The sequence below is a fragment of the Eptatretus burgeri genome, chromosome 4 (assembly GCF_056783735.1).
Source record: "Eptatretus burgeri isolate ZD-2024b chromosome 4, Ebu_testis_v1, whole genome shotgun sequence".
NCBI classification, from domain to species: Eukaryota; Metazoa; Chordata; class Myxini; order Myxiniformes; family Myxinidae; genus Eptatretus; species Eptatretus burgeri.
This window is the reverse complement of record NC_140964.1, coordinates 39,876,270-39,898,181: the sequence shown is the minus strand read 5'-3', so window position 1 is coordinate 39,898,181 and position 21,912 is coordinate 39,876,270. Positions and strand designations below refer to the sequence as shown.

General features: G+C 43.6%; 1 protein-coding gene across 10 annotated transcripts in view; it reads left to right on the top strand.

Moving 5' to 3' along the window:
* Window positions 1-21,912, top strand: part of LOC147027856 (uncharacterized) — a 143,590-nt gene that overhangs the window by 116,768 nt on the left and 4,910 nt on the right. For all 10 annotated transcript variants that reach the window (XM_085877543.1, XM_085877552.1, XM_085877550.1 and 7 more), the window contains one exon: window positions 12,539-12,765. In XM_085877543.1, coding sequence (XP_085733669.1) covers window positions 12,539-12,765 — 227 coding nt within the window. The remainder of the gene's footprint in view (window positions 1-12,538; window positions 12,766-21,912) is intronic.

Below are 21,912 nucleotides of genomic sequence, written 5' to 3'. Positions count from 1 at the left end.
CCGAGCAGCCATCAAACTTACAGACTGGTCTCCTATCACTACTTTCTCAAACATCAACTCATCCTAGGAATTCTTTCAAAGAAACTTGCTCTCCCTCATGCACAGATTTATCCCCTCTCGTGTTCAGTTGTCTTACCCTTCCTCCCGCCCTTGGTTTACTGAAGCTTGTGGCGAGGCAGTTGTCCTGAAACAACTTGCCTTTGCCTCATGGAAAGCAAACCCAACTGAGGGCAATCTCAGTTCTTTCCACAAAGCTCGGAACAAGTGTGTATCTACCCTCAGGAGAGCCAGAAAACAACATCTTTCTCATCTCAAGTCTGAACTCTCAAACCTCTCTCCCTCCTCAAAATCCTGGTGGCGTTTAATCAAATCTGTTTCTGGTGTATGTTCCCCCTCCATCCCCTCCCTTACCTCAAATGGCCACACTGCTGATTCCACACGTGATAAAGCTGAATGTCTAAACTCGGTGTTTGCAGCTAAATCTTGTGTCCTAAACCCATCACTATCTCTACCCACTTTACCCAGTCGCACCCAACTGTCCCTGGACTCTGTATCCTTTTCTCCTGACAAGGTGGAGAGCTTGCTTTCAAACCTCGAGTCAGATTCTGCAACCGGTCCAGACGGCATCAGCCCACGTGTCCTCAAAGCCTGCTCTTCTGCTCTTGCTCACCCTCTCTCTGTTCTATTCACCCTCTCATTTGCCCAAGGTCATCTGCCATCTGCTTGGAAATCTGCTAACATCACTGCCCTGCATAAAAAAGGTGCAAAAACAGATCCCTATAACTACAGACCAATCAGCCTTCTCCCAATCATCAGCAAGGTGATGGAATCCATCATCGCCTCAGATATGAAATCCTTCCTCTTCTCCAATGGCTTGATTTCCAATCATCAATTTGGTTTCAGACCAGGTCACTCTACCCTGGATATGCTGCTTCTGCTCTCCCATCAATGGATGGAGGTCCTCAATGCCAGACAGGAAATCCGAGCCGTATCCCTGGACATATCACGTGCTTTTGACACAGTCTGGCACCCTGCCCTACTCACCAAACTCTCTTCCCATGGTATTCAAGGCCATCTCCACTCATGGCTCGCAGACTTCCTCTCCTGTCGCAGTCAACGTGTGGCCCTAAATGGAGTTCTTTCATCCCCTCTTCCTGTGCAGGCTGGAGTTCCTCAAGGTAGCGTTCTGGGCCCTGTTCTTTTTCTGGTTTTCATCAATGATCTCTCGGACTCTCTGGAAAATCCTCTATTTCTCTTTGCCGACGACTCCACCCTCTGCCGTACCATCTGTCATCCCTCAGACCGGCAAGCAGCAGCTTCGCTCACTGCAGATCTGGATAAAATCACAAACTGGTCCAACACGTGGAACATGTCTTTCAATCCAGACAAATCTCACACTCTCACTATGTCTCTTCGAAAGGACCGTTTACAAAACCCCCCCATCCACTTTCTCAACAATCCTCTGGAAGAAGTCTTTTCTTTCAAGCTTCTAGGTCTCACTGTCTGCCATGACCTTACCTGGGAAAGTCACATTTCCAACCTCACCTCAAAAGCCAGTCGCCGACTGGGAATCCTCCGTCGTGCTAAGTCCTTCCTCGGCCCTCTTGAGCTCCTGACCACTTACAAAGCTTTTGTCCGTAGCCTGATGGAGTACTGCTCTCCCCTCTGGGCTGGTGCTCCTGCCTCCCACCTTTCTCGGCTTCACGCTGTCGAAACCAGGGCATTTAAGATCATCGGCATCTCCCGCAATGAAGCTGAGTCTTTGGGCCTCTCACTCAATCACCGCAGGTTGGTCGGTGGTCTTTCTGTCTTCTACCGACTCCTCTCCAGCCTCGCCCCGCCTGCTCTCTCTGCGATTTGTCCCCACCACATTTCCACAGGGTGCTCAAGGTCCGCCAACAACCCCCTTCTGGTAAAACTACCAAAATCACGAATCACTGCTCATCTTCACTCTTTCATTCCTCTTTTTTCCCGCCTTTGGAATAAACTTCCTCACTCTATTCTTTCCCATTCTTCCCTCCAGGCTTTCAAAACAGCTGTTCACCACCACCTCTTATCTTCCCCCATCAAAATCCTCGATCTTTTCTACCCCCGATAATCCACCCAAGCCCACTTCCTTCATTTCTCCTACTTTCCTTCCTGAAAGTCCCTGAAATGTCCATCTTCTCTTCGCCATGTTCCCCGTCCCATCCCCATCCCTCTCCCTTCCACAGTTCACCTAATGTGTCTGTTCCCCACTGTTTTGTCCCTTCCACTCCCGCCCCTCTTGTCTCATGCCTCCTTGCTGTGAGTTGTGTGTTAGCTCTCATACGAGCCTTGACCAAGGTATACAAAAAAACAAAAAAAAAAAACACCATATTAATCCAATATATTAGTTTATTGACTCCAGGGGGTGTGAGTAGATCTGGGGGGGTGAGTGGGATTGAGAAAGAGAACAATGGGGTAGGCAACAGGAATATCATCAAGGTGATGTGTGTGTGTATGTATATATATATACACATACATATATACACACATACACCACCGGTCAAAAGTTTGAGAACACCTTCATTTTTCCACTTTTTACTGAAATTTAAACAGTTTAATGTTTCAATGTACTCTGAAATTAAAGCATAGAACAAACAAACAATTGCAGATAAAAAAATAAATCATGGAATCGTTTTGTTGAACAAAATTTAATCTAAATTTTTGATTCATCAAAGAAGCCACCTTTTGCAGATATAATAGCCGAACATACTCGTGGCATTCTTTATACAATGGAAATAAAATATTGTTCGGAAAGTTCTTCCCAACACTTGCAGAAGTTCCCACAAATGTGTTGCACTTGTATGTTGCCTTGCACCCTTCTGTCCAGTTCATCCCAAACCAGCTCGATGGGGTTTAAGTCTGGAGACTGTGCTGGCCATTCCATGATTTGAAGCCTGCCATCTTGTTCTTTTCTTCCGAGGTAGTTCTGACATCACCTGGAGGTATGTATTGGGGTCGTTATCTTGCTGTAGGATGAACCCCTGACCAACTAGGCATAGACCAGAGGGTATTGCATGGCGCTGAAAAATGCTGTGGTAGGCCTTTTGGTTCAGGGTGCCAGTCACTCTGTGAAAATCGTCGACTGGATTCAGCAAAAGAGCCCCAGATCATCACGCTTCCTCCTCCATGTTTGACAGTTGGTGTCACACACTGAGGAACCATCCTTTCACCTTCTCGATGGCATACAAATACCCTGCGTGATGAACCAAAGATTTCAAATTTTAATTAACCGGTCCATAAGACCATCTTCCAGTTTTCAGTCGTCCACTGGCGGTGCTTCATGGCCCAGGCAAGCCTCTTTTTCCTATTTTGCCATCTTAGCAATGACTTTCTTACTGCCACTCGATCTGTCAAACCTGCAGCTCGAAGTCTTCTTTTCACAGTTGAAACTGAGACTTCCTTACTTTGACCAGTGTTAAGCTGTGCTTGAAGCTGCTGTCCTGTGAGCCGCCTATCACGCAAGCTGTTGACTGAGAAACTTGTCTTCTGATTGTGTTGTGGCTTTGGGTCTGCCTGACCTCTTCCTGTCAGAGTTTCCTCCAGTTTCCAAGTGCCTTTTGATGGTGAAGGAAACTGTACTCACTGACACCTTGGCTTTTTTTGCAATTTCTCTAAAGGAAAGACCTTCACTTTTAAGGGTTTATAATGATCTGTCTGTCTTCCTTTGTTAATTGTCTTTTTTCCCACCATTATGATAGCAATATACTACTTCCTGCAGTGCCATATTGTCCAAATAATGCTTCAGAGGGTGCAGCAACACAGTCTGTTCCAACACTGCTTTTTCAGACAGAGGGTTTGAAACTAATCAACAAAAGTTGGAACACCTGTCGGAATTGTTTGCATCAACTTTAAAGGCTTAATTTACTTCCATTGCTGCAGAACAGCTGCATTTGCTAACCTATTACTTGTTCCCTGAAAAGGGCCTTTTTAACAAGTCTGAAATCGAGGGCGAAAAAAGATCGCCTGAAAAGGGCGATCGAGCGTATAATAACTTTATTAACACTCCAAATATCGCAAACAAGAAAAACAACAGAAAGAGCGTCCTTCATGTTATGCCAGGCACCAAACCTCTCGTAACTCACTCTCAGCTCCATCCCTTGTTGTCCCACCTCCTTTCGAGGGAAAACACACTGGTAATGTTTGATGAGCGAATGGAGGCTATCCGGTCTCTGAAGGGAAATATCGCCGCAAGTCTAATAATGGAGCACCCACCTCAAATCAGCTTGCACAAAATGTGAGGATCAACACCACCGGTCACGAGAAGGATGAATTCACTGTCATGCTCACCTGCACCGCAGACGGTGGCAAGCTTCCTGCGTTTGTCATGTTGTTGAAAATGAAGACAATGCCCAAAGACTAGTTTCCAGCCGGCATCATTGTTCATGCGCAGCAGAAGGGGTGGATAGATGAGGGACTGGTCCAGGACTGGGTGCGTACGGTCTGGAATAGTAGGCCGGATGGCGGTCTCTCCCGACGATGGAGCATGCTCGGCCTGGATGCGTTCATTTGTCATAAGACTGACAACACCAAAGCGCTGCTCCGTCGGACCAACACCAATCTCATCATCATCCCAGGCAGGGTGACGTCACTCCTGCAGCCCCTTGATGCCGTTCAAGGATGGGCTACGTCACTGCTGGAAAGACTGGATAATGAATGGGGAGAAGGCTGACATCAAGAGCAGGAGAATGAGAAAGGTCAACCTTCTTGATCGTCAAGGTGTGTGAGGAGATACCGTTGGACATCATCAAGCGAGCATTTCTGAAATGCTGCATCTCCAACAACATGGATGGCAGAGAGGATGACATTTTTTGGGAGGAGGAGGCTACAAATGACAGTGACAGCGACGGGGATTTGCTCTACCCTGATTCGTACAAGGAGTTACATACCGAGACAAAAAGACATTGTAACCCATTTTAATTGGTACATTGCTACCTCAAAAGGTGTACAAGACTACAGGGAAACTGAAATCATCAACTTTATGATATACATTTGCACTAAATGAAATGGAAGACCAGGAAGGAACCCGAAGGAGTAAAATGCAAAGATGGAGTCATCAGGAAGAACCTGGATAGATTCGGGTTTCAGCCGCTACTGCACAACCCTCAAACCCATTCAGGTGCACTCAAGTGAACCTTACAGAAAATTTTCTGCAAGAATTCACTTCTCCTTCAAGAGATAGATAATGAAAGAAAGCCATTCTGTCCAACTCTAACCAACACATCCAGATATGCAGCAACTGTACAATCATTACCACTCCTGTTTACAATCAGTCTATCTGGATAAATCTTGTGAAGCTGCCTTTCAAAAAAATTATAGTTAACCACACAAATATCATCTATATAACAACATGTATGAGATAATATTTTAGCTAATCCTCAGTTTTTTTTCTCCTTCATCAATTTCTGCATAAATGGAAATTCACAGAAAATAAGAAAATATTCGCTAGTCGGGGGCTACAATTCCCACCCATGGGAATACCATTAACCTGTTGAAACATTATCCCACAAAAACATACAAAAGTATTAAATGAAATAAAATTAACAGCATCCTTAAACTTCTGCTTCTCAAAACAATGAATACATGAGTATTTATTTTCAGAAAAGAATGCTCTATCAAACCTTACACATAAAAACTTATTAAGAGAGTTAAAAACCTTGTCAATCACTTTGAAGAGTGAATCCCTCACTAGTACTAAATCCAAATTTGCATATAAAGTTGAAAAATCAAAAACTTCAACTGACTTGATATTGAGGCATCTAATTCTATCTAAGAACTCTAAAGAAGAATTAATGCTCCAGAAAGTGTTAATACCAGAATTCCTGTCAACTGCTTAACAATAATTCCTGAACTTAACCCGAACAACTTACTTGTAATCCTGAGTTAACCGTAACCGATAACTGTTTGCTAAAAACCCGCTATAAACCTATACTTGTATGGGTTCTTATGAAGCTTAGGAATCCAGAAAAGCTGAGGAATACAAAGATTTACCTCTTTACATTTAGTACTGAAATTATTAACTAAAACTTCCTGATGCTCAGAGATAATATCTTGGAGCAACTCATGACAAAGAACAAATGTGCTCTTTCAACACGAGTGAAAGTAACCTTATCAATGCCGAACTCTCTTAATAAAACCTCTTCATAAAACTTTTTACAAACCACTACAAAATTATTTACAGCCTCATCCGCTGGAGCCAATTATGTAGCTATCATGGAGATCCTGAATGTCTTTACGAACACTCGGCTTGTTCAACACTGGTTTAGACCGACCCAGTGAAAACAAGCCCCGACTTCTAAAAAAAACTGAATCCTTTTATCCAGGACATCCACAACTCTGTTAAACCATGCATTAAAACTGTTTACAGATAACTTAAACTTGGTGCACATTTTGTTTAAAAAATTAGAGACAGAATCCACAATTGAAGAACGAATGTAGCTCCAAGGCTGAGTTACTGGTTCCCTCTATATTAGCTCCAATTTTCATCAGATCCCTAATTTCACTTTTACCAATTATATTCAAATGCACAGTCCGTTTCCAAAATGTTCTTTTCTACATCTATCCGAAGAGTTTTAAGAAATTTACCACAATTGAATAAGGATTGTCCTATGGTCTTAGTGAAAGTGAAATAAACCTTCAATGGGGTTCACTCCCTAACTTTATCCGGTAATAAACTCTCTACACTGGTATCCCTAAAAATAGAATGAAGCTGAAGCCTATCTTCCTATTTGCTGGAAAAAAAATCACAAATTGAGAACTCGTGGATCCCATCAAGTTTGGAAGTAGCCTTCTTTACCAGAACCTGGATGTTTGTGGGGGGATAATTTTGGGGTGGATTTTTTTTTTGGTGGCCTTGACTTGAACTTGGGTGTGCCCAGCATGTATACACATTCAGTTGGAGATTGCCCTAGCCATTTTTATTCCATGTTTTTCAGAACTACACAAACATACATGCAGATAATTTCCTTGGGGGGGGGTTGTGGGAGGGAGGGGTAGCTTCAAACCTTGTCTAGATTCTGAAGTTTGGGGCCTCTGCGTGCTACAGCTCGGCCGTGAAACAATAATGCACAAACACACAAATGCTTGAAAATATTTATGTACTGTATTATACACAATTTATTGCTTTTACTAACACATTCACCTTTTGACGAGACCCTCTCACAGACACCACAATCACTACACATGTATACAATCACCCATCCATGCTCACGACAGCTACAGGTCCTGCCAACATACAAGTATCCTTCTATCCCCGATGCTTGACCTATGTCCCCATCAAATTCCACTTTAAATTCCTATCTATTCTCATCACATCCATAAGGCTTCAAACATTGTGCTCAACTCTACAGGAAACTCTACTCTCATATACATAGCCAGCTGAGTAGGAACCGTTCTAGAGAGTACAGACTGCAGCCATCTCATTCGTTTTATAACGGACAAAACTCAAATTACAACTCTCAAGCCGCCCGGTTCCAAAGTTTTAACTTTATACCGAGTGATATTAATGTTCATCACCTTTATGGTCCATAATCGCATTGAAAAAAATTCAATGAACCACAGTGGAAACGAACTAATGACAAAATAATCTTTTCCTTCATTCCCGTTCCTCTCCTGGGTCATGCGTGAAATTACAAAAGAGAAGGATTAACAGGCAGCGCCACATCTGGTGACCAAACTCAAAGCATACAATGACTGTGTCAGTGTGTCAAGCAGCAAAATTTTGCATGATGTTCTGTTAATCGTTCTCCAGTTACATCATTTTCTGACGTGACACGCTCCTTTTCTTTTTCCTGTTCATTACAGACTTAATTTCAAGATTGCATAAGAAAATAAATAAATAAATGAATGCTTAAACTGTGTAATAAACTGGATTCGCAGTTCAGAAATTTGTGAGCTATAAGTGTGCAAACCATGGCTTTTGAGGAAAGAAACCCAATCATAAAATTGTACCTGCAACAGGTAATAATATAATTATCATCACCTGAACGAAGTGATCCTGGAAATGAACATGCAAGTCACTTCCCCATAGAATCTGCATGTATACGTAAGTGCACAAGACCCACATCACTTCCCTCTACAAAATGGCCACCCATGTGCTCTCAGTTAGTTTAGGGGCTCAGCATCATTTAACACAAATGAGTTAGTTCATGCCACTGGGATGGTTCAAGGGGGATGACTCAGACTGCTGTTGCTTCCTAGTACAATGTTCATCATAGTGTCAGTTCTGGGGCACAACGTTAGTTCTAATTGGACAGTTTACAGAATGGCCTCTTTCAGGTCGCCGTTGGGTTAACAACCTCGGGCCGATTGTGTTCTTGTCACCCTTGCCAGAAGGAACCTCTTTGCAACAACAGTCTCTACATAATGGCCTGTAAAGAGCAATCCACCATCAAATTTTGACCCAACCCGTTCAGCTTTATGCATGTGGTATGAGGTTCACAAGACCACTCTCCACATCACTCAAACACAGTGCCATCGAGTATGTGCAATGGGCAACACAGCATCACGATTGGATGAACCATTGGCACAATGTGTCTAGCTTCTGCCTGGGTGGACGTACTAGAATCGGAAAACAAGGTTGGGAGTATGATCGGTTTGGAGGAGCATCCTAATGGGTATTGACTGTCATTCAAGTTTGATCTCGTCATCATTCGGAGGAGTGCTTTGACTTGTATCAAATACAGAGCCGGATCAGATCAAAATGCCTGGTAGTTGCCCCTCTCACCTTAAAGCAAGGTCCTAACTTCATATTTGTGGACAATAATGCTGTTCCACACTGCACATGTTGTCATTGCTTCATTTCAGGACACATCACTCAGATGGACTGGACTGCACAACCGCTGGATGTAATTGCGATTGCACGTACTTGGGAGATGGATGGTTCCACCAAAGATGTGAATGTTGCTTGTTTAAGTGAAAGTGCATGATATAATGGAAGTACCTCGGCCTATTACGAGGATCATCCCAAAAGTTGTCACCCAACCTACATCTCAGCACAGATGCGATCCACATAAAGTGTCCTCAATATATTAGCTGTGTTAGCCTCTTCAGTGGATGCAAAACGTCTTGCAAAACATGGATGTAAAACCTCAGTTTTTGTTTTGTTTGGAAATTTATTGCTAGATTTGCAACACCATGAATTCACCAAGAGTTTGGATGTTTGCCATGGCCACATCCTTGGTCCTGGATAATCAGATCAGATCATGACCCATGCTCTATACAGGGCATCGGTGCTGCCAAAGCAGTTTCGATGACCAGGGTTACAATCTTGAACAGGATCCGAAGATAGATCATTTTACAGCTTTAGTATGAGCCATATGATGGAGTAGCTTAGATTTGCGCCTGTATACTAGGGAAACTGTCAGATGTAGGTCGGATGATTAAACGTGCACCGAGGAGGCGGTGAGTGTAAACCTTAAAGCAGACTAGGGTAAGATTGCTGTGTAAAACCTCCTGTAATAGGTGAGGCCAAGTAGAGGACCTGCGGCCACACAAAGGCCTTTCTGCCTCTGCGCATGCAGGAACCTCCACCAGATTCGGCTTCATTTGGGCAATCCTTGGGGTTTTCTAATAGTAATAGATAGCAGTGAGAATTAGGAGATCATTTTGGCTTTCGCGGAGGTCTTGGACCCCCGGCTCAGAGCGGACTGTGTTCACGGACCCTCCGATGCGACAATATTATACATTTTTAAAAGTGGACACCTAAAACAAAAATGTTTTCGTTCAAGTGACCACTTTACCATGGCCTTCCCGAGCTATGACAGACTGATTGATAAACTGTACAAGAACATCCCCAAATTCTCTGCAAAACATCTTACCCCTGACAAGTCCTCGATAACCAATTACCCATCGATTGTCACAGTTACCCTGTATGGTGAGTAAGAGACGGTCGTGATGGTTCGTTCCTGTTTCCATGAAGACTTTGTCATGAATTCCATCATCTCTTGTTTCAACTCGAGAAACATTTCAGTTATTCAAGTAACATTTAGATTTGTTTGCCAAATGTTTAATTAACCTTAGAGTTACTTTTCTGCCATCATCATACACATGATTGTAGTAAATGGTCCTGATTTGACAAAGTCAGCCATAATGTGAGTAAAGAGTTAAAAATGTTTCTAATAAATGCTGGGCCTGCCCAAATCCTTCGAGAATGTTCCTATTTTAGTCTTAAAAGGGCTAACCTTTCCTGCACAAGGTCCAGCTGCCACAGAGTTTCCTGGTAGATTCCTATTTGGAGGACGTGCTTAGGTGGAGGCACTTTGTAAGCAACTTGCGTCATTGTGAGATGCAGCATGCAAATGGGAAAAGCCAAAAGTATTTGTTTACGCAGCTGAGGAAGGGGTTAGGAACAGGAAACTTGCATCTGCAGTGTTTAATTCAATTCATCCTGATGTACACACTTCTTTGCTGTGCAGCGCTGATCTGATTTCGGAGAGTTCTGTAATATGACAGGGATATCTACTTTTAATCAAGGAGACTCAGAGTTCAAAAATGCACACAGCAAGTCCAAAGTGGGGGAAAATGGATTCATTCTGCTGACCATTCATCTTAAGTTAACGGATACTCTTCTCAACTGGTACTGTCCAAGGATGATTTAAGATATATTTTTTATTTTTGACAGTAATCAAACTGTGCAAGACAAGGACATTGATGAACATCATTGCACTTTTAGACGAAGTACAAGGACATTTATAGACAATGGATAACAGGATATGGGATCCCATTTTCATGAACACCATAGGAACACCAAGCAAGTAAACCCAGATTTATCATACGTGCACACACACACACACACACACACACACACACACACACACACACACACACACACACACACACACACACACACACACACACACACACACACACACACACTAGATATGAGCGTGAGATTCTTGATGCCTCATTCCTTTTGTTCAGCACGTGAGGGAAGAGAACATTAACCTCACTAATTTCCTGCTATACAATATAACAATGCTGATATTTTGCAGTAATCTTGCAGCAGCTATTTCTTCCGTTCATGGAATGCAGGCTCCATTCATGGCAAGTGTTGGAAACTCATGGTGGGAAATTAGCAGCATCATTCAGCAGCAATTAGCAGCCCATGATACCATCACCATGAATCATCTCAGGAAAAGCAGCGAGTGACTCAGCATTGGTCAGGAGAGCTCGGAAGTGCAGCATTCTCACTTCGGAGGTGTCTTTCCTGAATTGGAGTACCAAACGAATAATTTACAATTACAGACCTTCCTATTGGTGCTCTTCGTGCGGAGCATTGCATCCTAGCATACACCGTCCATTAAAATGAGACCTTGAGCCGGCTGTCCTGAATGCTAGCACTATCCTACGGTTATGATAGTTCCTTTCAAAAAGTGCAGGCCGTCTTATGATGGTACTCTGCACTGCATTCTGAATTTCTGCTCCTTGATTTTCTGTTGGAAATGACAAATCACAATGTATTTCTTGTGGCTGTCTACCATTCATTCACTTGGATATATCACTCGCTTATGAGCTATCTAGTCTGGGTTTGAATCCTGACCCAGCTCTAAACCGCCTGTCATCCTGGAATTTCGCATGGAAGGTGAGGTATCGATGTGTGTGCCGTCCCTCGGATGGACGTTGAACTGGGCGTCCCCTCTGCCGGTATTCGTTGGTGGACATTGAAGATCCCATGGTGTCCTTAGTGAAGAGTACATGAGCTATCTCCGGCACCCTGACCAAATTACAAAATCCTGCTCTAACCTTCAAGGAGCACAGCATCACTGGCACAGCCGTGTTCTCAATAATGATAGGGGTAGGATTTTTTTTCCACCTGGCTTAGTTACCTCCTCCTACACAGTGGTCCTGTGAAGAGGTTTCCTTGTTTCAGGACTTGGTGAAGGTTTTGCCAGTTTTTCCACCTCTTCCTTTTCTTTGTAGCCCTTCACATTTACTGGCTCTCAGGCTTGTTTAGGGTGAACTTCAAAAAAAAATTAAAAATTATGCAACCAACAGCCAGCCATAGGCTGCATACAAGATGATGACAGCCAAAATAAGGATGATTTGGATTGGAGGTGGGAAGTGGTAAGCCGGTCATACATTCAACACAACACTCTTACAGCTCTCCCATCCATTAGGACCATACTCTGTGCAGAGCGTTGGTGCTGCCTCAGCAGTCTCCTTGGCTCTTGGGCACAATCTTGGACAGGTCACCACTCCAACACAGGATACCAGCATGCTGGCACTCATTTTGCCAACCTCAGAAGGATGACAGGCAGAGTCAACCCGACCTGGTATTAATTCAACAGCCAAGGGGGATTTCAAACTTAGGGTCCTAGGATCCCAAGCCCACTACCCTAACCATTAAGCAAACACCAGGCATAGCACTACCAAGCTATGTTTTTGTTTTCGAAACTTCACTCACTGATGAATAATGCCACATAATGTAGCAGGAGTGACATATTTTCCACCGAATCAGTTATCTTTTATAAAGCGTATGATTCCCATTTTTCTCTCTCCCTCTTTCCATCAAAAGCCTCGCGCCCACAAAGCGCAGCCTTCAAGCACCAGACGACGCTGAGCCTTACTTGATCAATCGAGGACAGGGGTTGGATCATGGTGAAAAGCCCCAAGCCAATCGGGAAGTGCCTATTTTGAGAGAGGCACAGGGGAGGGGCCAACCTGGACAGGCGCCTGGGAGTGAAGGAGGCTCCAATACTGAAGGATCAACCGGTGTCATGACAGAGATCTACAGCAACATCGGTGAGTTATTTTGACCATTTGCATCTTTGTTAATGACCTATCTGTAGAGAGGTTGATGTGTTCTGTCATTGCGGCTTTGGATCTCCAAATGCAGGAAAAGCAAAGCATGGTGAAGCAAAAACACTGGAGCATGTGTGCTGAGAGCCGCATCACTTACTACCCTAACACGGTTATGTGGAATGGCCACTTGTAGCAAATGCATGCTCGGCTCGTCGGGAATCCACCTGGGATGGCTGCGTTTTCCTGTTTACTGCAATCCTGGTTGTCCCATTAACAATCTGGAGAAGCCACTCTTGTTTACATTAGTTGGAGTTAGCATCACGACTACGTCGCACAAATTTACATTGCGCCTCATCGTCAAGGTGCACCTACCTTTTACCTTTGCATCCTTCTATTTTTTTTTTTTTTTACCTCCACCACCGAAGGAGGAAGCCTGGGAGGAGGTTATGTTTTCACCCCTTTCTGTTTGTTTGTTTGTCTGTGTACAAGATATCTCAAAAAGTTGTGAACGGATCGGGATGAAATTTTGTGGACAGGTTGAGTGTGTAACGAGGACGAACTGATTAGATTTTGGTGAAGATCCGGATCCTGATCCGACTACTAGAATTTTTAGATCCTCGTGGAGGATCTCTAAGTCTTACTCACGTTGTTGTTCTTGTGGACTTTTTTGTTTCACAGCCTACAGTTTTCATCGAAACTTCCTGAAACTTGGCATATATATATATGTAAAAATACCCCGCGCAGACAGTAACCATCTCCGATTTTGAAAATTCCTCCAAGAAAAAAAGTTATGACGTCAAAATATCTCCGCTAATGGAAATCGCCTAAAAAATTATCTCTGAAACTGGGCAAACTTTTTGAATTCTGTTTGCGGGAATCGAACAGGGCATGAGCAGAGATTAATTACCGCACATATGATACATCACTATGACGTCATATCCATTTTATGAAGTCATTCCTATTTTTTGACATTTTTTGTTTCACAACCCAGAGTTTTCATCGGATCTTCGTGAAACTTGCCATGTATGTGCAGAAAGCCCACGCGCAGGCAGTAACCATCTCCGATTTTGGAAATTCTTCCTCGAAAAAGAGTTGACGTCATAATATCGCCGCTAATGGAAATCGCCTGTACCATTATCTCCGAAACTCGGCAAGCTGTTTGAATTTTGTTTGCGGGAATCAAGCTGGGCATTAGCACAGATAATTTATCACAAACCTGATACATCACAATGACATCATATTCGTTTTTATATCGTCATCATTAAGAGGACGAGGATCTTAGCTCATTTGAGCTTGTTTAAGTGATTCTTCACCGTTGAGAGATCAGGCCAAAAACGATATATAGTACGATATCTCAAAAAGTTGTGGACGGATTCGGACGAAACTTCGTGGACAGGTTGGGATCCAACCATTCGGTTTTGTGACAAGGAAGAATCGATTCAATTTTGGTGAATATCCGAATCTGGATCCGGATCCAATAATTTTTTTAGATCCTCGCGGAGGATCTCTAAGTCTTATTCACGTTGTTGTTCTTCATCTTCTTCTTGTGGACTTGTTTGTTTCACAGCCTACAGTTTTCATCGAAACTTCCGGAAACTTGGCATATATATGTAAAAATACCCTGCACAGACAGTAACCATCTCCGATTTTGAAAATTCCTCCTAGAAAAAAAAGTTATGATGTCAAAATATCTCCGCTAATGGAAATCGCCTAAAAAATTATCTCTGAAACTAGGCAAGCTTTTTGAATTCTGTTTGCGGGAATCAAGCTGAGCATAAGCACAGATAATTTATCGCAAACCTGATACATCACAATGATGTCATATTCGTTTCTATGATGTCATCATTAAGAGGACCAGGATCTTAGCTCATTTGAGCTTGTTAAATTATTCTTCACCATTGATAAATAGGATCAACCAACATATAGCACGGTATCTCAAAAAGTTATAGACAGATTCGGATGAAACTTGGTGGACAGGTTGGGTGTGTGACAAGGAGGAAATGATTCGATTTTGGTGAAGATTATAATCTGGATCTGGATAGGACATTTGATTTAATTTTTAAAGTGATTCTTCACCATTGAGAGATAGGGCCAAAAACGATATATAGTATATTTCAAAAATGTATTGGGCCTGATATGTTCTCATGGATCAGGGATTATGTGGCAGAGGTACGCGCTGTACCGAGTGCCCTTCTAGTTTTTGTTTATTTTCCTCCACTCAACAATACTTTATTTCATTATAGCCAGAAAATAACAGCAGAGATTGTTACTGCATCTCCAATAAACCACACGAACAGGATCTAAATCATTTAATAACTGAAATCAGGAACCTTTGAAACCTCCAAGGCAGGGAAATAGCAGTGAGCAAAATAACTGATTGAGAAACGTAGCGGTGCACTCGAGGAGCAGCTGTTGTTCCCGCACAACCCAGTTGCACTCCTGTCATTCCACTGTTCAGAAATTTGGCCTGGCCTTGTTAACAATAATACGAGTTACCTTACAAGGAACTTCAAAGCATAAGGAGGCCATTAGGCTCATCAAAGTCTGCACTATGGTTGCCAACCTACGGTCGTTTGTCCGTACTGTATCCTTTTTAAATGCTGAGCATCAAGCAAGGAAGTAGCAAGTACCGTTTTTAGAGTCTTTGGTATGACTCGGCCTGGAATTGAACCGCCGAGCTCCCAGAATCGGAGCGGACGCTCTCACCACCCCCGCGTCTGGTTGAGGAAATGTGCCGGCCTGCTGATCACTGATGCACAAAAAAAAGAAGCAAATGTCCCGAGGAACTGCGTAAAGTGCTGCTGGCATTGCATGGGGATTATGAAAAGGTAATCGAATAAGGTGGAAAATCACGCTTTTGACAAAGTGTAGTTGGGTGTAAACAGACATTCATCAGCCGACATGAAAATGGACTGGTTGTCACCTTTTTCAAAAGTCATCACAGCAATACAAGCAGACTTCCACGTGTTATTACAGTAAATCATAATAAGGTAAGTTGAAAAGTTTGCATTCTGAAAGGAAGAAGTATTTGTTTTTGACATCCAGCGTCGACTAAGGTCGATCCTACAAAGCTCTGAGATGAGATGAAACGATTACGGACAACAGAGTGAACCCGAGCGACAGGATGATGTTTGGCCCACATTGCTGGTGGTTGCAAGCAAAAGGCATTTCCAAAATACTGGTTCATTCTCCAAAGTGTTGATACCACCTGTGGTTTTCAGCTTCCCATGTGGACCGGTTTGAGCACATTTCTTTCATGACGCTTAAGGTGTTGGCCTGACAGCATGATGAATAAGCCACGTGGATGGGATGTGAGAACACCTAGGGGCTATGTGGGGACTCAGCAAACTTCACCAGGTGCCATTTTCCTGCTGGTGACAATCAATTCTGTTACATTGTTCTTCCGTCTCTCTGCTCTGCACTCATTTCACAGATCTATTTCTGAAAACATCTTACGTTTGCTAAAAGGCACCGAAGATACGATTGGCTGTTTAATTCACTGCAATGTCCCCAATTTGATTTTTCTCTTTGTCTTTTCTTGCACTTCAATTCTCTTTTCTTTTTATGCAGCATTGATATCGCTAGTTCTGTCCTTGCATGGTCCGACAGGATGCTATGCAGGTGTCACACTTGCTTTCTTAAATCGTTAAGCCTGGGTTCGATTCCCAGGCCAACTTTAAACCGTTTGATTGGTGCTTCACAGGCAGGTTGATTCTTCGCTCCATCCCTCAGGTGGACGTTTAGCTGGGTGTCCCACCTGTGAGCATTACGTGGTGGACTTTAAAGATTCCATGGTATCTTTTGTGATGAGTAGGTGAGTTATTATCACTGGCACCCTCCAACAAATTAAATATTCCTGCCACTTTCAGTTCAGTGTTAGTTCTGGCCAGCTAGTTTGTGAAAGACTTGTGTCCAAAACTTTCCCCTACCAACCTCACAAGAAAGTAGGAATAATTAGGGCAGTAGTAGTAGTAGTAGTAGTAGTAATTTCCTTGCTTCTTCATAAGAGCATTTAAGCAGCTTTGTACAGCCATTTCATATTACTTAAGTGTGAAATGTGGTTCTGCATGTTGAAGAAGTGGTACCGGCAGTTATTGAATGGCCTATACATTTACACCGAGGCGTGGGCTACCTTCAGTACACCGTACAGTTACTCTTTTCATTGGTATTTCCTTCAGTTGGCTGTACATTTCAAATGCTGAGTAATTAATGCATTACCCACGGAAGGGCTACCCAAAGGTAGCATTTGATTGAGGATACAATTTCACTGCTGTGGAAAGATGTCACAATTATGTAAAACCACGTCACACATATTTCATTTGGTGAACAGTGGGGTGAGACCATGTCATAAGGGGTCATATACATATTACTGTATGTGCAACGGCGACTTAATTCCTTTGGTACCAGGTCCACCAAAGCTGCTACTGAACTCTACTCTGCTACTGAGAGTGCTGTGAGATGTGGTGGTACCATCTCTGACTTATTTCCAATTGTTACTGGAGTTCTTCATGGGTGTGTAATGCCCCCCCCTACCCCCCACCCCCACACACTTTTCAGCACTTGCATGGACTGGATTCTAGGGAGGATGTCGGAGAGATCAAGCTGCGGTGCATCGTTTGGGAATGTCAAGATCTCTGACATTGATTTCGCAGATGATGCAGTCATCTTTGCGAAGACTTTAGATATCCTCTTGGGGGCCCTCGAGGTGCTGAATGAGGAGTCGTAGCCGCTGGGATTACGAGTTTCTTGGGTCAAAACTAAGATCCAGGCTTTCAATGACATCTTGGATACTGCTGTCCTGTCTGTGCCTGTTTGTGGTGAGGATGTTGAGGTCATGAAGAGATTCACTTACCTTGGCAGTGATATTCATGTCTCTGCTGGCTGTAAGCCAGAGGTCAACAGATGTCCGAGTCGTGCCTGGGGAGTCATGGATTCACTAGATAATGGGGTGTGGTGCTGCCGATACCTGTGTGGGAGGACGAAAGTCTGAGTCTTCAGGTCCTTGGTGCTTCCAGTCTTGCTCTATGGATATGAGACTTGGACTCTAACCAGAGATCTGAGACGGCAACTTAATTCCTTTGGTACCAGGTCTCTTCGGAGAATCCTTGGCTATCGCTGGTCAGACTTTGTGTCCAACGAGCGGTTGCTGAGAGAGACTCAAATGAAATTTGTTACCTGCATAGTCCGTGAACGTCAGCTGCGGCTGTATGGAAATGTGGCTCGTTTTCCTGACGCTGATCCTGCTCACCAGATTCTCTCAGCGAGGGAGTCTCATGAGTAGAGGAGGCCAATGGACCAACCACGTGACTCGTGGTTGCAGCATGTTGATCATCATCTCAAGGAGATGGGGATGGGCCTGGCATCTGCCTGGGGGATGGCCAGACGGAGGCCCATGGAGTACTGGCGGAAAGTGGACGCAGCGACGCGCTGCTCCAGCGCATGCTCCCATACCTGACCTGTACGTGCACTAATTACAGAACTGGCTCAGGCTTGATTGCCTCTTCTTCTTTTTTTGCCCATTGTTCTGTGCACAGTAAAACCAGGTATAATTCTTGAATACCACCAAAGGATAATTCACGTCACCAAGTTATGTGTCACTGTAGTGGTGAGTCGCATGATCTCGGGTCAGCGTGAAAAAAAGACTCCGTGCATCGGAACAAACATGATTAGATGATCATCAGGGACGTTTTATTTTTTTGACCCAAGCTGACCCATAATTTCTTGGGGAAATAGTTCCTCTTGACCATCTATTAGAGATGACAACCATCCCATTTTACGAGAGGTTCATTCATCCGTATGCAGCACATGACTGCAGGTTGGCATCAGTTCTCACAGGGGCATGGTGATGCCACCAATGCAGTGCCTCCTATAGGTTATAGCAGGAATTAGAATTTGACGAGGGTGTTGGAGATAACTCACCTAATCTTCACAAAAGACAACTTGGGATCTATAATGTCCACCAACAGACAATATGCCCATGTTAATGTCCATTTGAGAGACGGCACATACATTGATGGCTCACCTTGCCTGCAAAATACCAGGATGATAGTATATAGCTCAGTTGAGATTAAAAACCAGCCTGGATAGCTCAGAGATGAGCTTGCATACCTCTTGACTATATTGCCAGCCCCCCATTTTAGTTACTGTTCCAAACACTCCTGAGCCTGGATGCTGGGTGTAAAGATCTTCTTCGACTCATTGATTCCTGTATTCACTCACTGTTTTACATCCTTCGTCAATTGGAGTACAGAATCCCATCTGACCTGCGTAATCCCCACGATCCTGATAAAGCTGCTTTGATTGAATCCCACCAGCTATTGATTAACACATTGTGTACAGTATACTCGTCTATTTAGTGAACATTCAACTTCACTGAACACCAAATTATATCCTTTAATACCGTTTTTTTCTTTTTTTTTCCAATCAATCAATCAATCAATCAGACTGCTTATATATGTACCCTAACATACTGCTTTTAATTTCACATATAATCTCAAAGCACTTTGTAAAGAATAATAATAATACCAATATTAATAATAACAATAATAATAATAATAATAAAGAACTCGCAGGTACCCACGGAAATTCCACATAATGTAATATGTGACTTCAACAATGTCTTTGCTGATGATGTTCCCTATCAGCTTGTTTCACTCTGTCTCTTGGACGCCGGCAAGTCAGGCCATGCCATCACTTGGCTATTACTGGTCTCCATGAAAGTTATGCCAACATATTCCCAGTATGAAGTTACAGTCGAAACAACGTCCAATTCACAATGTCGTGAGATATACCCCGTGGAAATTCTGTGGAATTGCCATTCACAGGTGATCGTGAGAAGCCTAGTTGTGCTAATAAATGATCCACAATTAATTATCTCCTTTGTGATGCATAAATACAAAGTTAAAATTAAATGAAGACAAAACAAGGTTTAAGGCCCTGTCACACCTTGACGATTTAGCCAGCGTATGCCGACGTATGAAAAATTTGTCTAAAACGCTGGCACACGTCGAATACGTTATGGGTAAGTTTTGTATACGTTAAGAGCACGCTGGCTTACGTCATAGTACGCCGAGCTCGTAGAAAATTTTTTAACATGCTTGAAATTTGTCGACGTATGCCAGCGTATGACTCACACGTTGCTCATACGCTGGCCATAAGTTGTAGGCACGTTACGCGATCGTTGACACACGTCGACACACGTTACTTATAAGTTACTCATAAGTCGAAACACGTCGAGGTAATGGTTAGCGCCAGTGTTCCAGACTCCATGGTTTTTTTTTTCTTTTTCTTCGGCATCACGGTGATGTTGACACTTCGATTTCTAGTGTGGTTATAATCTAATATAATTAATAGGCTGCCGCTCAACGATTTAAATCATAACCGCACTAGAAATCGAAGTGTCAACATCACTGTCATGCCGAAGAAAAAGAAAAAAAACCCCAAAAAAACCATGGAGTCTGAAACACTGACGCTAACCATTACCTCGACGTGTTTCGACTTATGAGTAACTTACAAGTAACGTGTGTCGACATGTGTCAACGATCGCGTAACGTGCCTACAGCTTATGGCCAGCGTATGCGGAGCGTGTGTCACGCTGGCATACGTCGAAAAATTTTCAACATGCTGAAAATTTGTTGACATACTCGGCGTACTACGACGGCGTATGCCAACGTGCTCTTAACGTATACAAAACTTACCCATAACGTATTCGACGTGCCAGCGTATTCGGGAAATCGTTTTCATACATCGGCATACACTGGCTAAAACGTCAAGGTGTGACAGCGGCTTGACACTTCGATGTCGAGTGCGGTTATGATTTGAATCGTCGAGCCGCAGCCTTTTAATAGGCTACGCCACGTGATCGTCGGCGATACGCTGCCGCGCACTATGCATAAATTAGACTATCGTTGGGCATAGGATGTGAACGCCGACAACACGCTCAGCATTCGTTGATACAAGTGATCTATATGCTATCGAAACGTTCTGTGTACGTTACTAATATGTTATGCATATGTCCAACTCGTTATGAATACGTCCAAACCTGGAAAAAACCATCGATAGTTTAGCGTATGCCAGCGTTTTACATACATTTTGATACCTTGCCATACGCTGGCTAAAACGTCAAGGTGTGACTGGGCCTATAATTCACCATCTCGTGAAATTCCATCACCTCCTGATATTCTATGAGATGGACAGACGTGACAGGCGTAGTATTATACAAAACAAGCTTATTGTTATATATTGACTAGCAAGAACCCGCGGAACATCCACACAATGTAAAATGTGACTTCAAGTCTTTAACTCTCCCTCCCCCCAAACCCGAAGTGTTCAACCTTCACCTACCTCACAACCCCAAGTCATCAATCCCGTCTCCACTCCAAGCCTTCTAACCCCCTCCTCACCACCCCCACCACAACTCCTCACCCACCCCCCAAAGCATCAACCTCCCCCTCCCAACTCTGTCCCATCTTTGCTCTCCCCCTCCCCCAACCCAAATATCTCACCCTCCACCTCCAAACCCTACGGCATCAACTCCCTCCCCATTTCAAGGCTTTCAACCCCCTCCCCACCACAACGCAACACCCTCACCCCAAGCCGCAAATCTGTCCTCCCCTCCTCACCCTCTCCCACTCATAAAAACCAAACAAGCATTTTCACATTGAAACAGCAGAATATTTAATGCTTTTCCTCCCCTATCATGCCATCACCCACTTCACAGAAACTGCAATCGAAACAGCTCCTACATGTCACGGGCCATCAGGATCGCCTGTCCAACTCGCAATTTTGCGAGATATGCGGAAACCCTGTGAAAGTGCAACTCTCACGTGATCATAAGACACTGAACCAATTATCTTCTTCCCGATGTGTGCGTGCGCGCGCGCGCGCACGCACGCACGCACGCACGCACGCACGCACGCACGCACGCACGCACGCACGCACACACACACACACACACACACACACACACACACACACACGAGCTTCCCAGGCATCTTTGGACAAAGACCTTTATAAGGACGTGGGTTATATGGTCCCTGGTTGAGTCATTTCAGAAAAAAAATAGTTGGAAGTAATAGCAAGGACCTGTGTGACTTCCGTGGTGAAAGCCCTGCTTGAGAGAATGCCACATAGTTTTTAAGGCGCTGC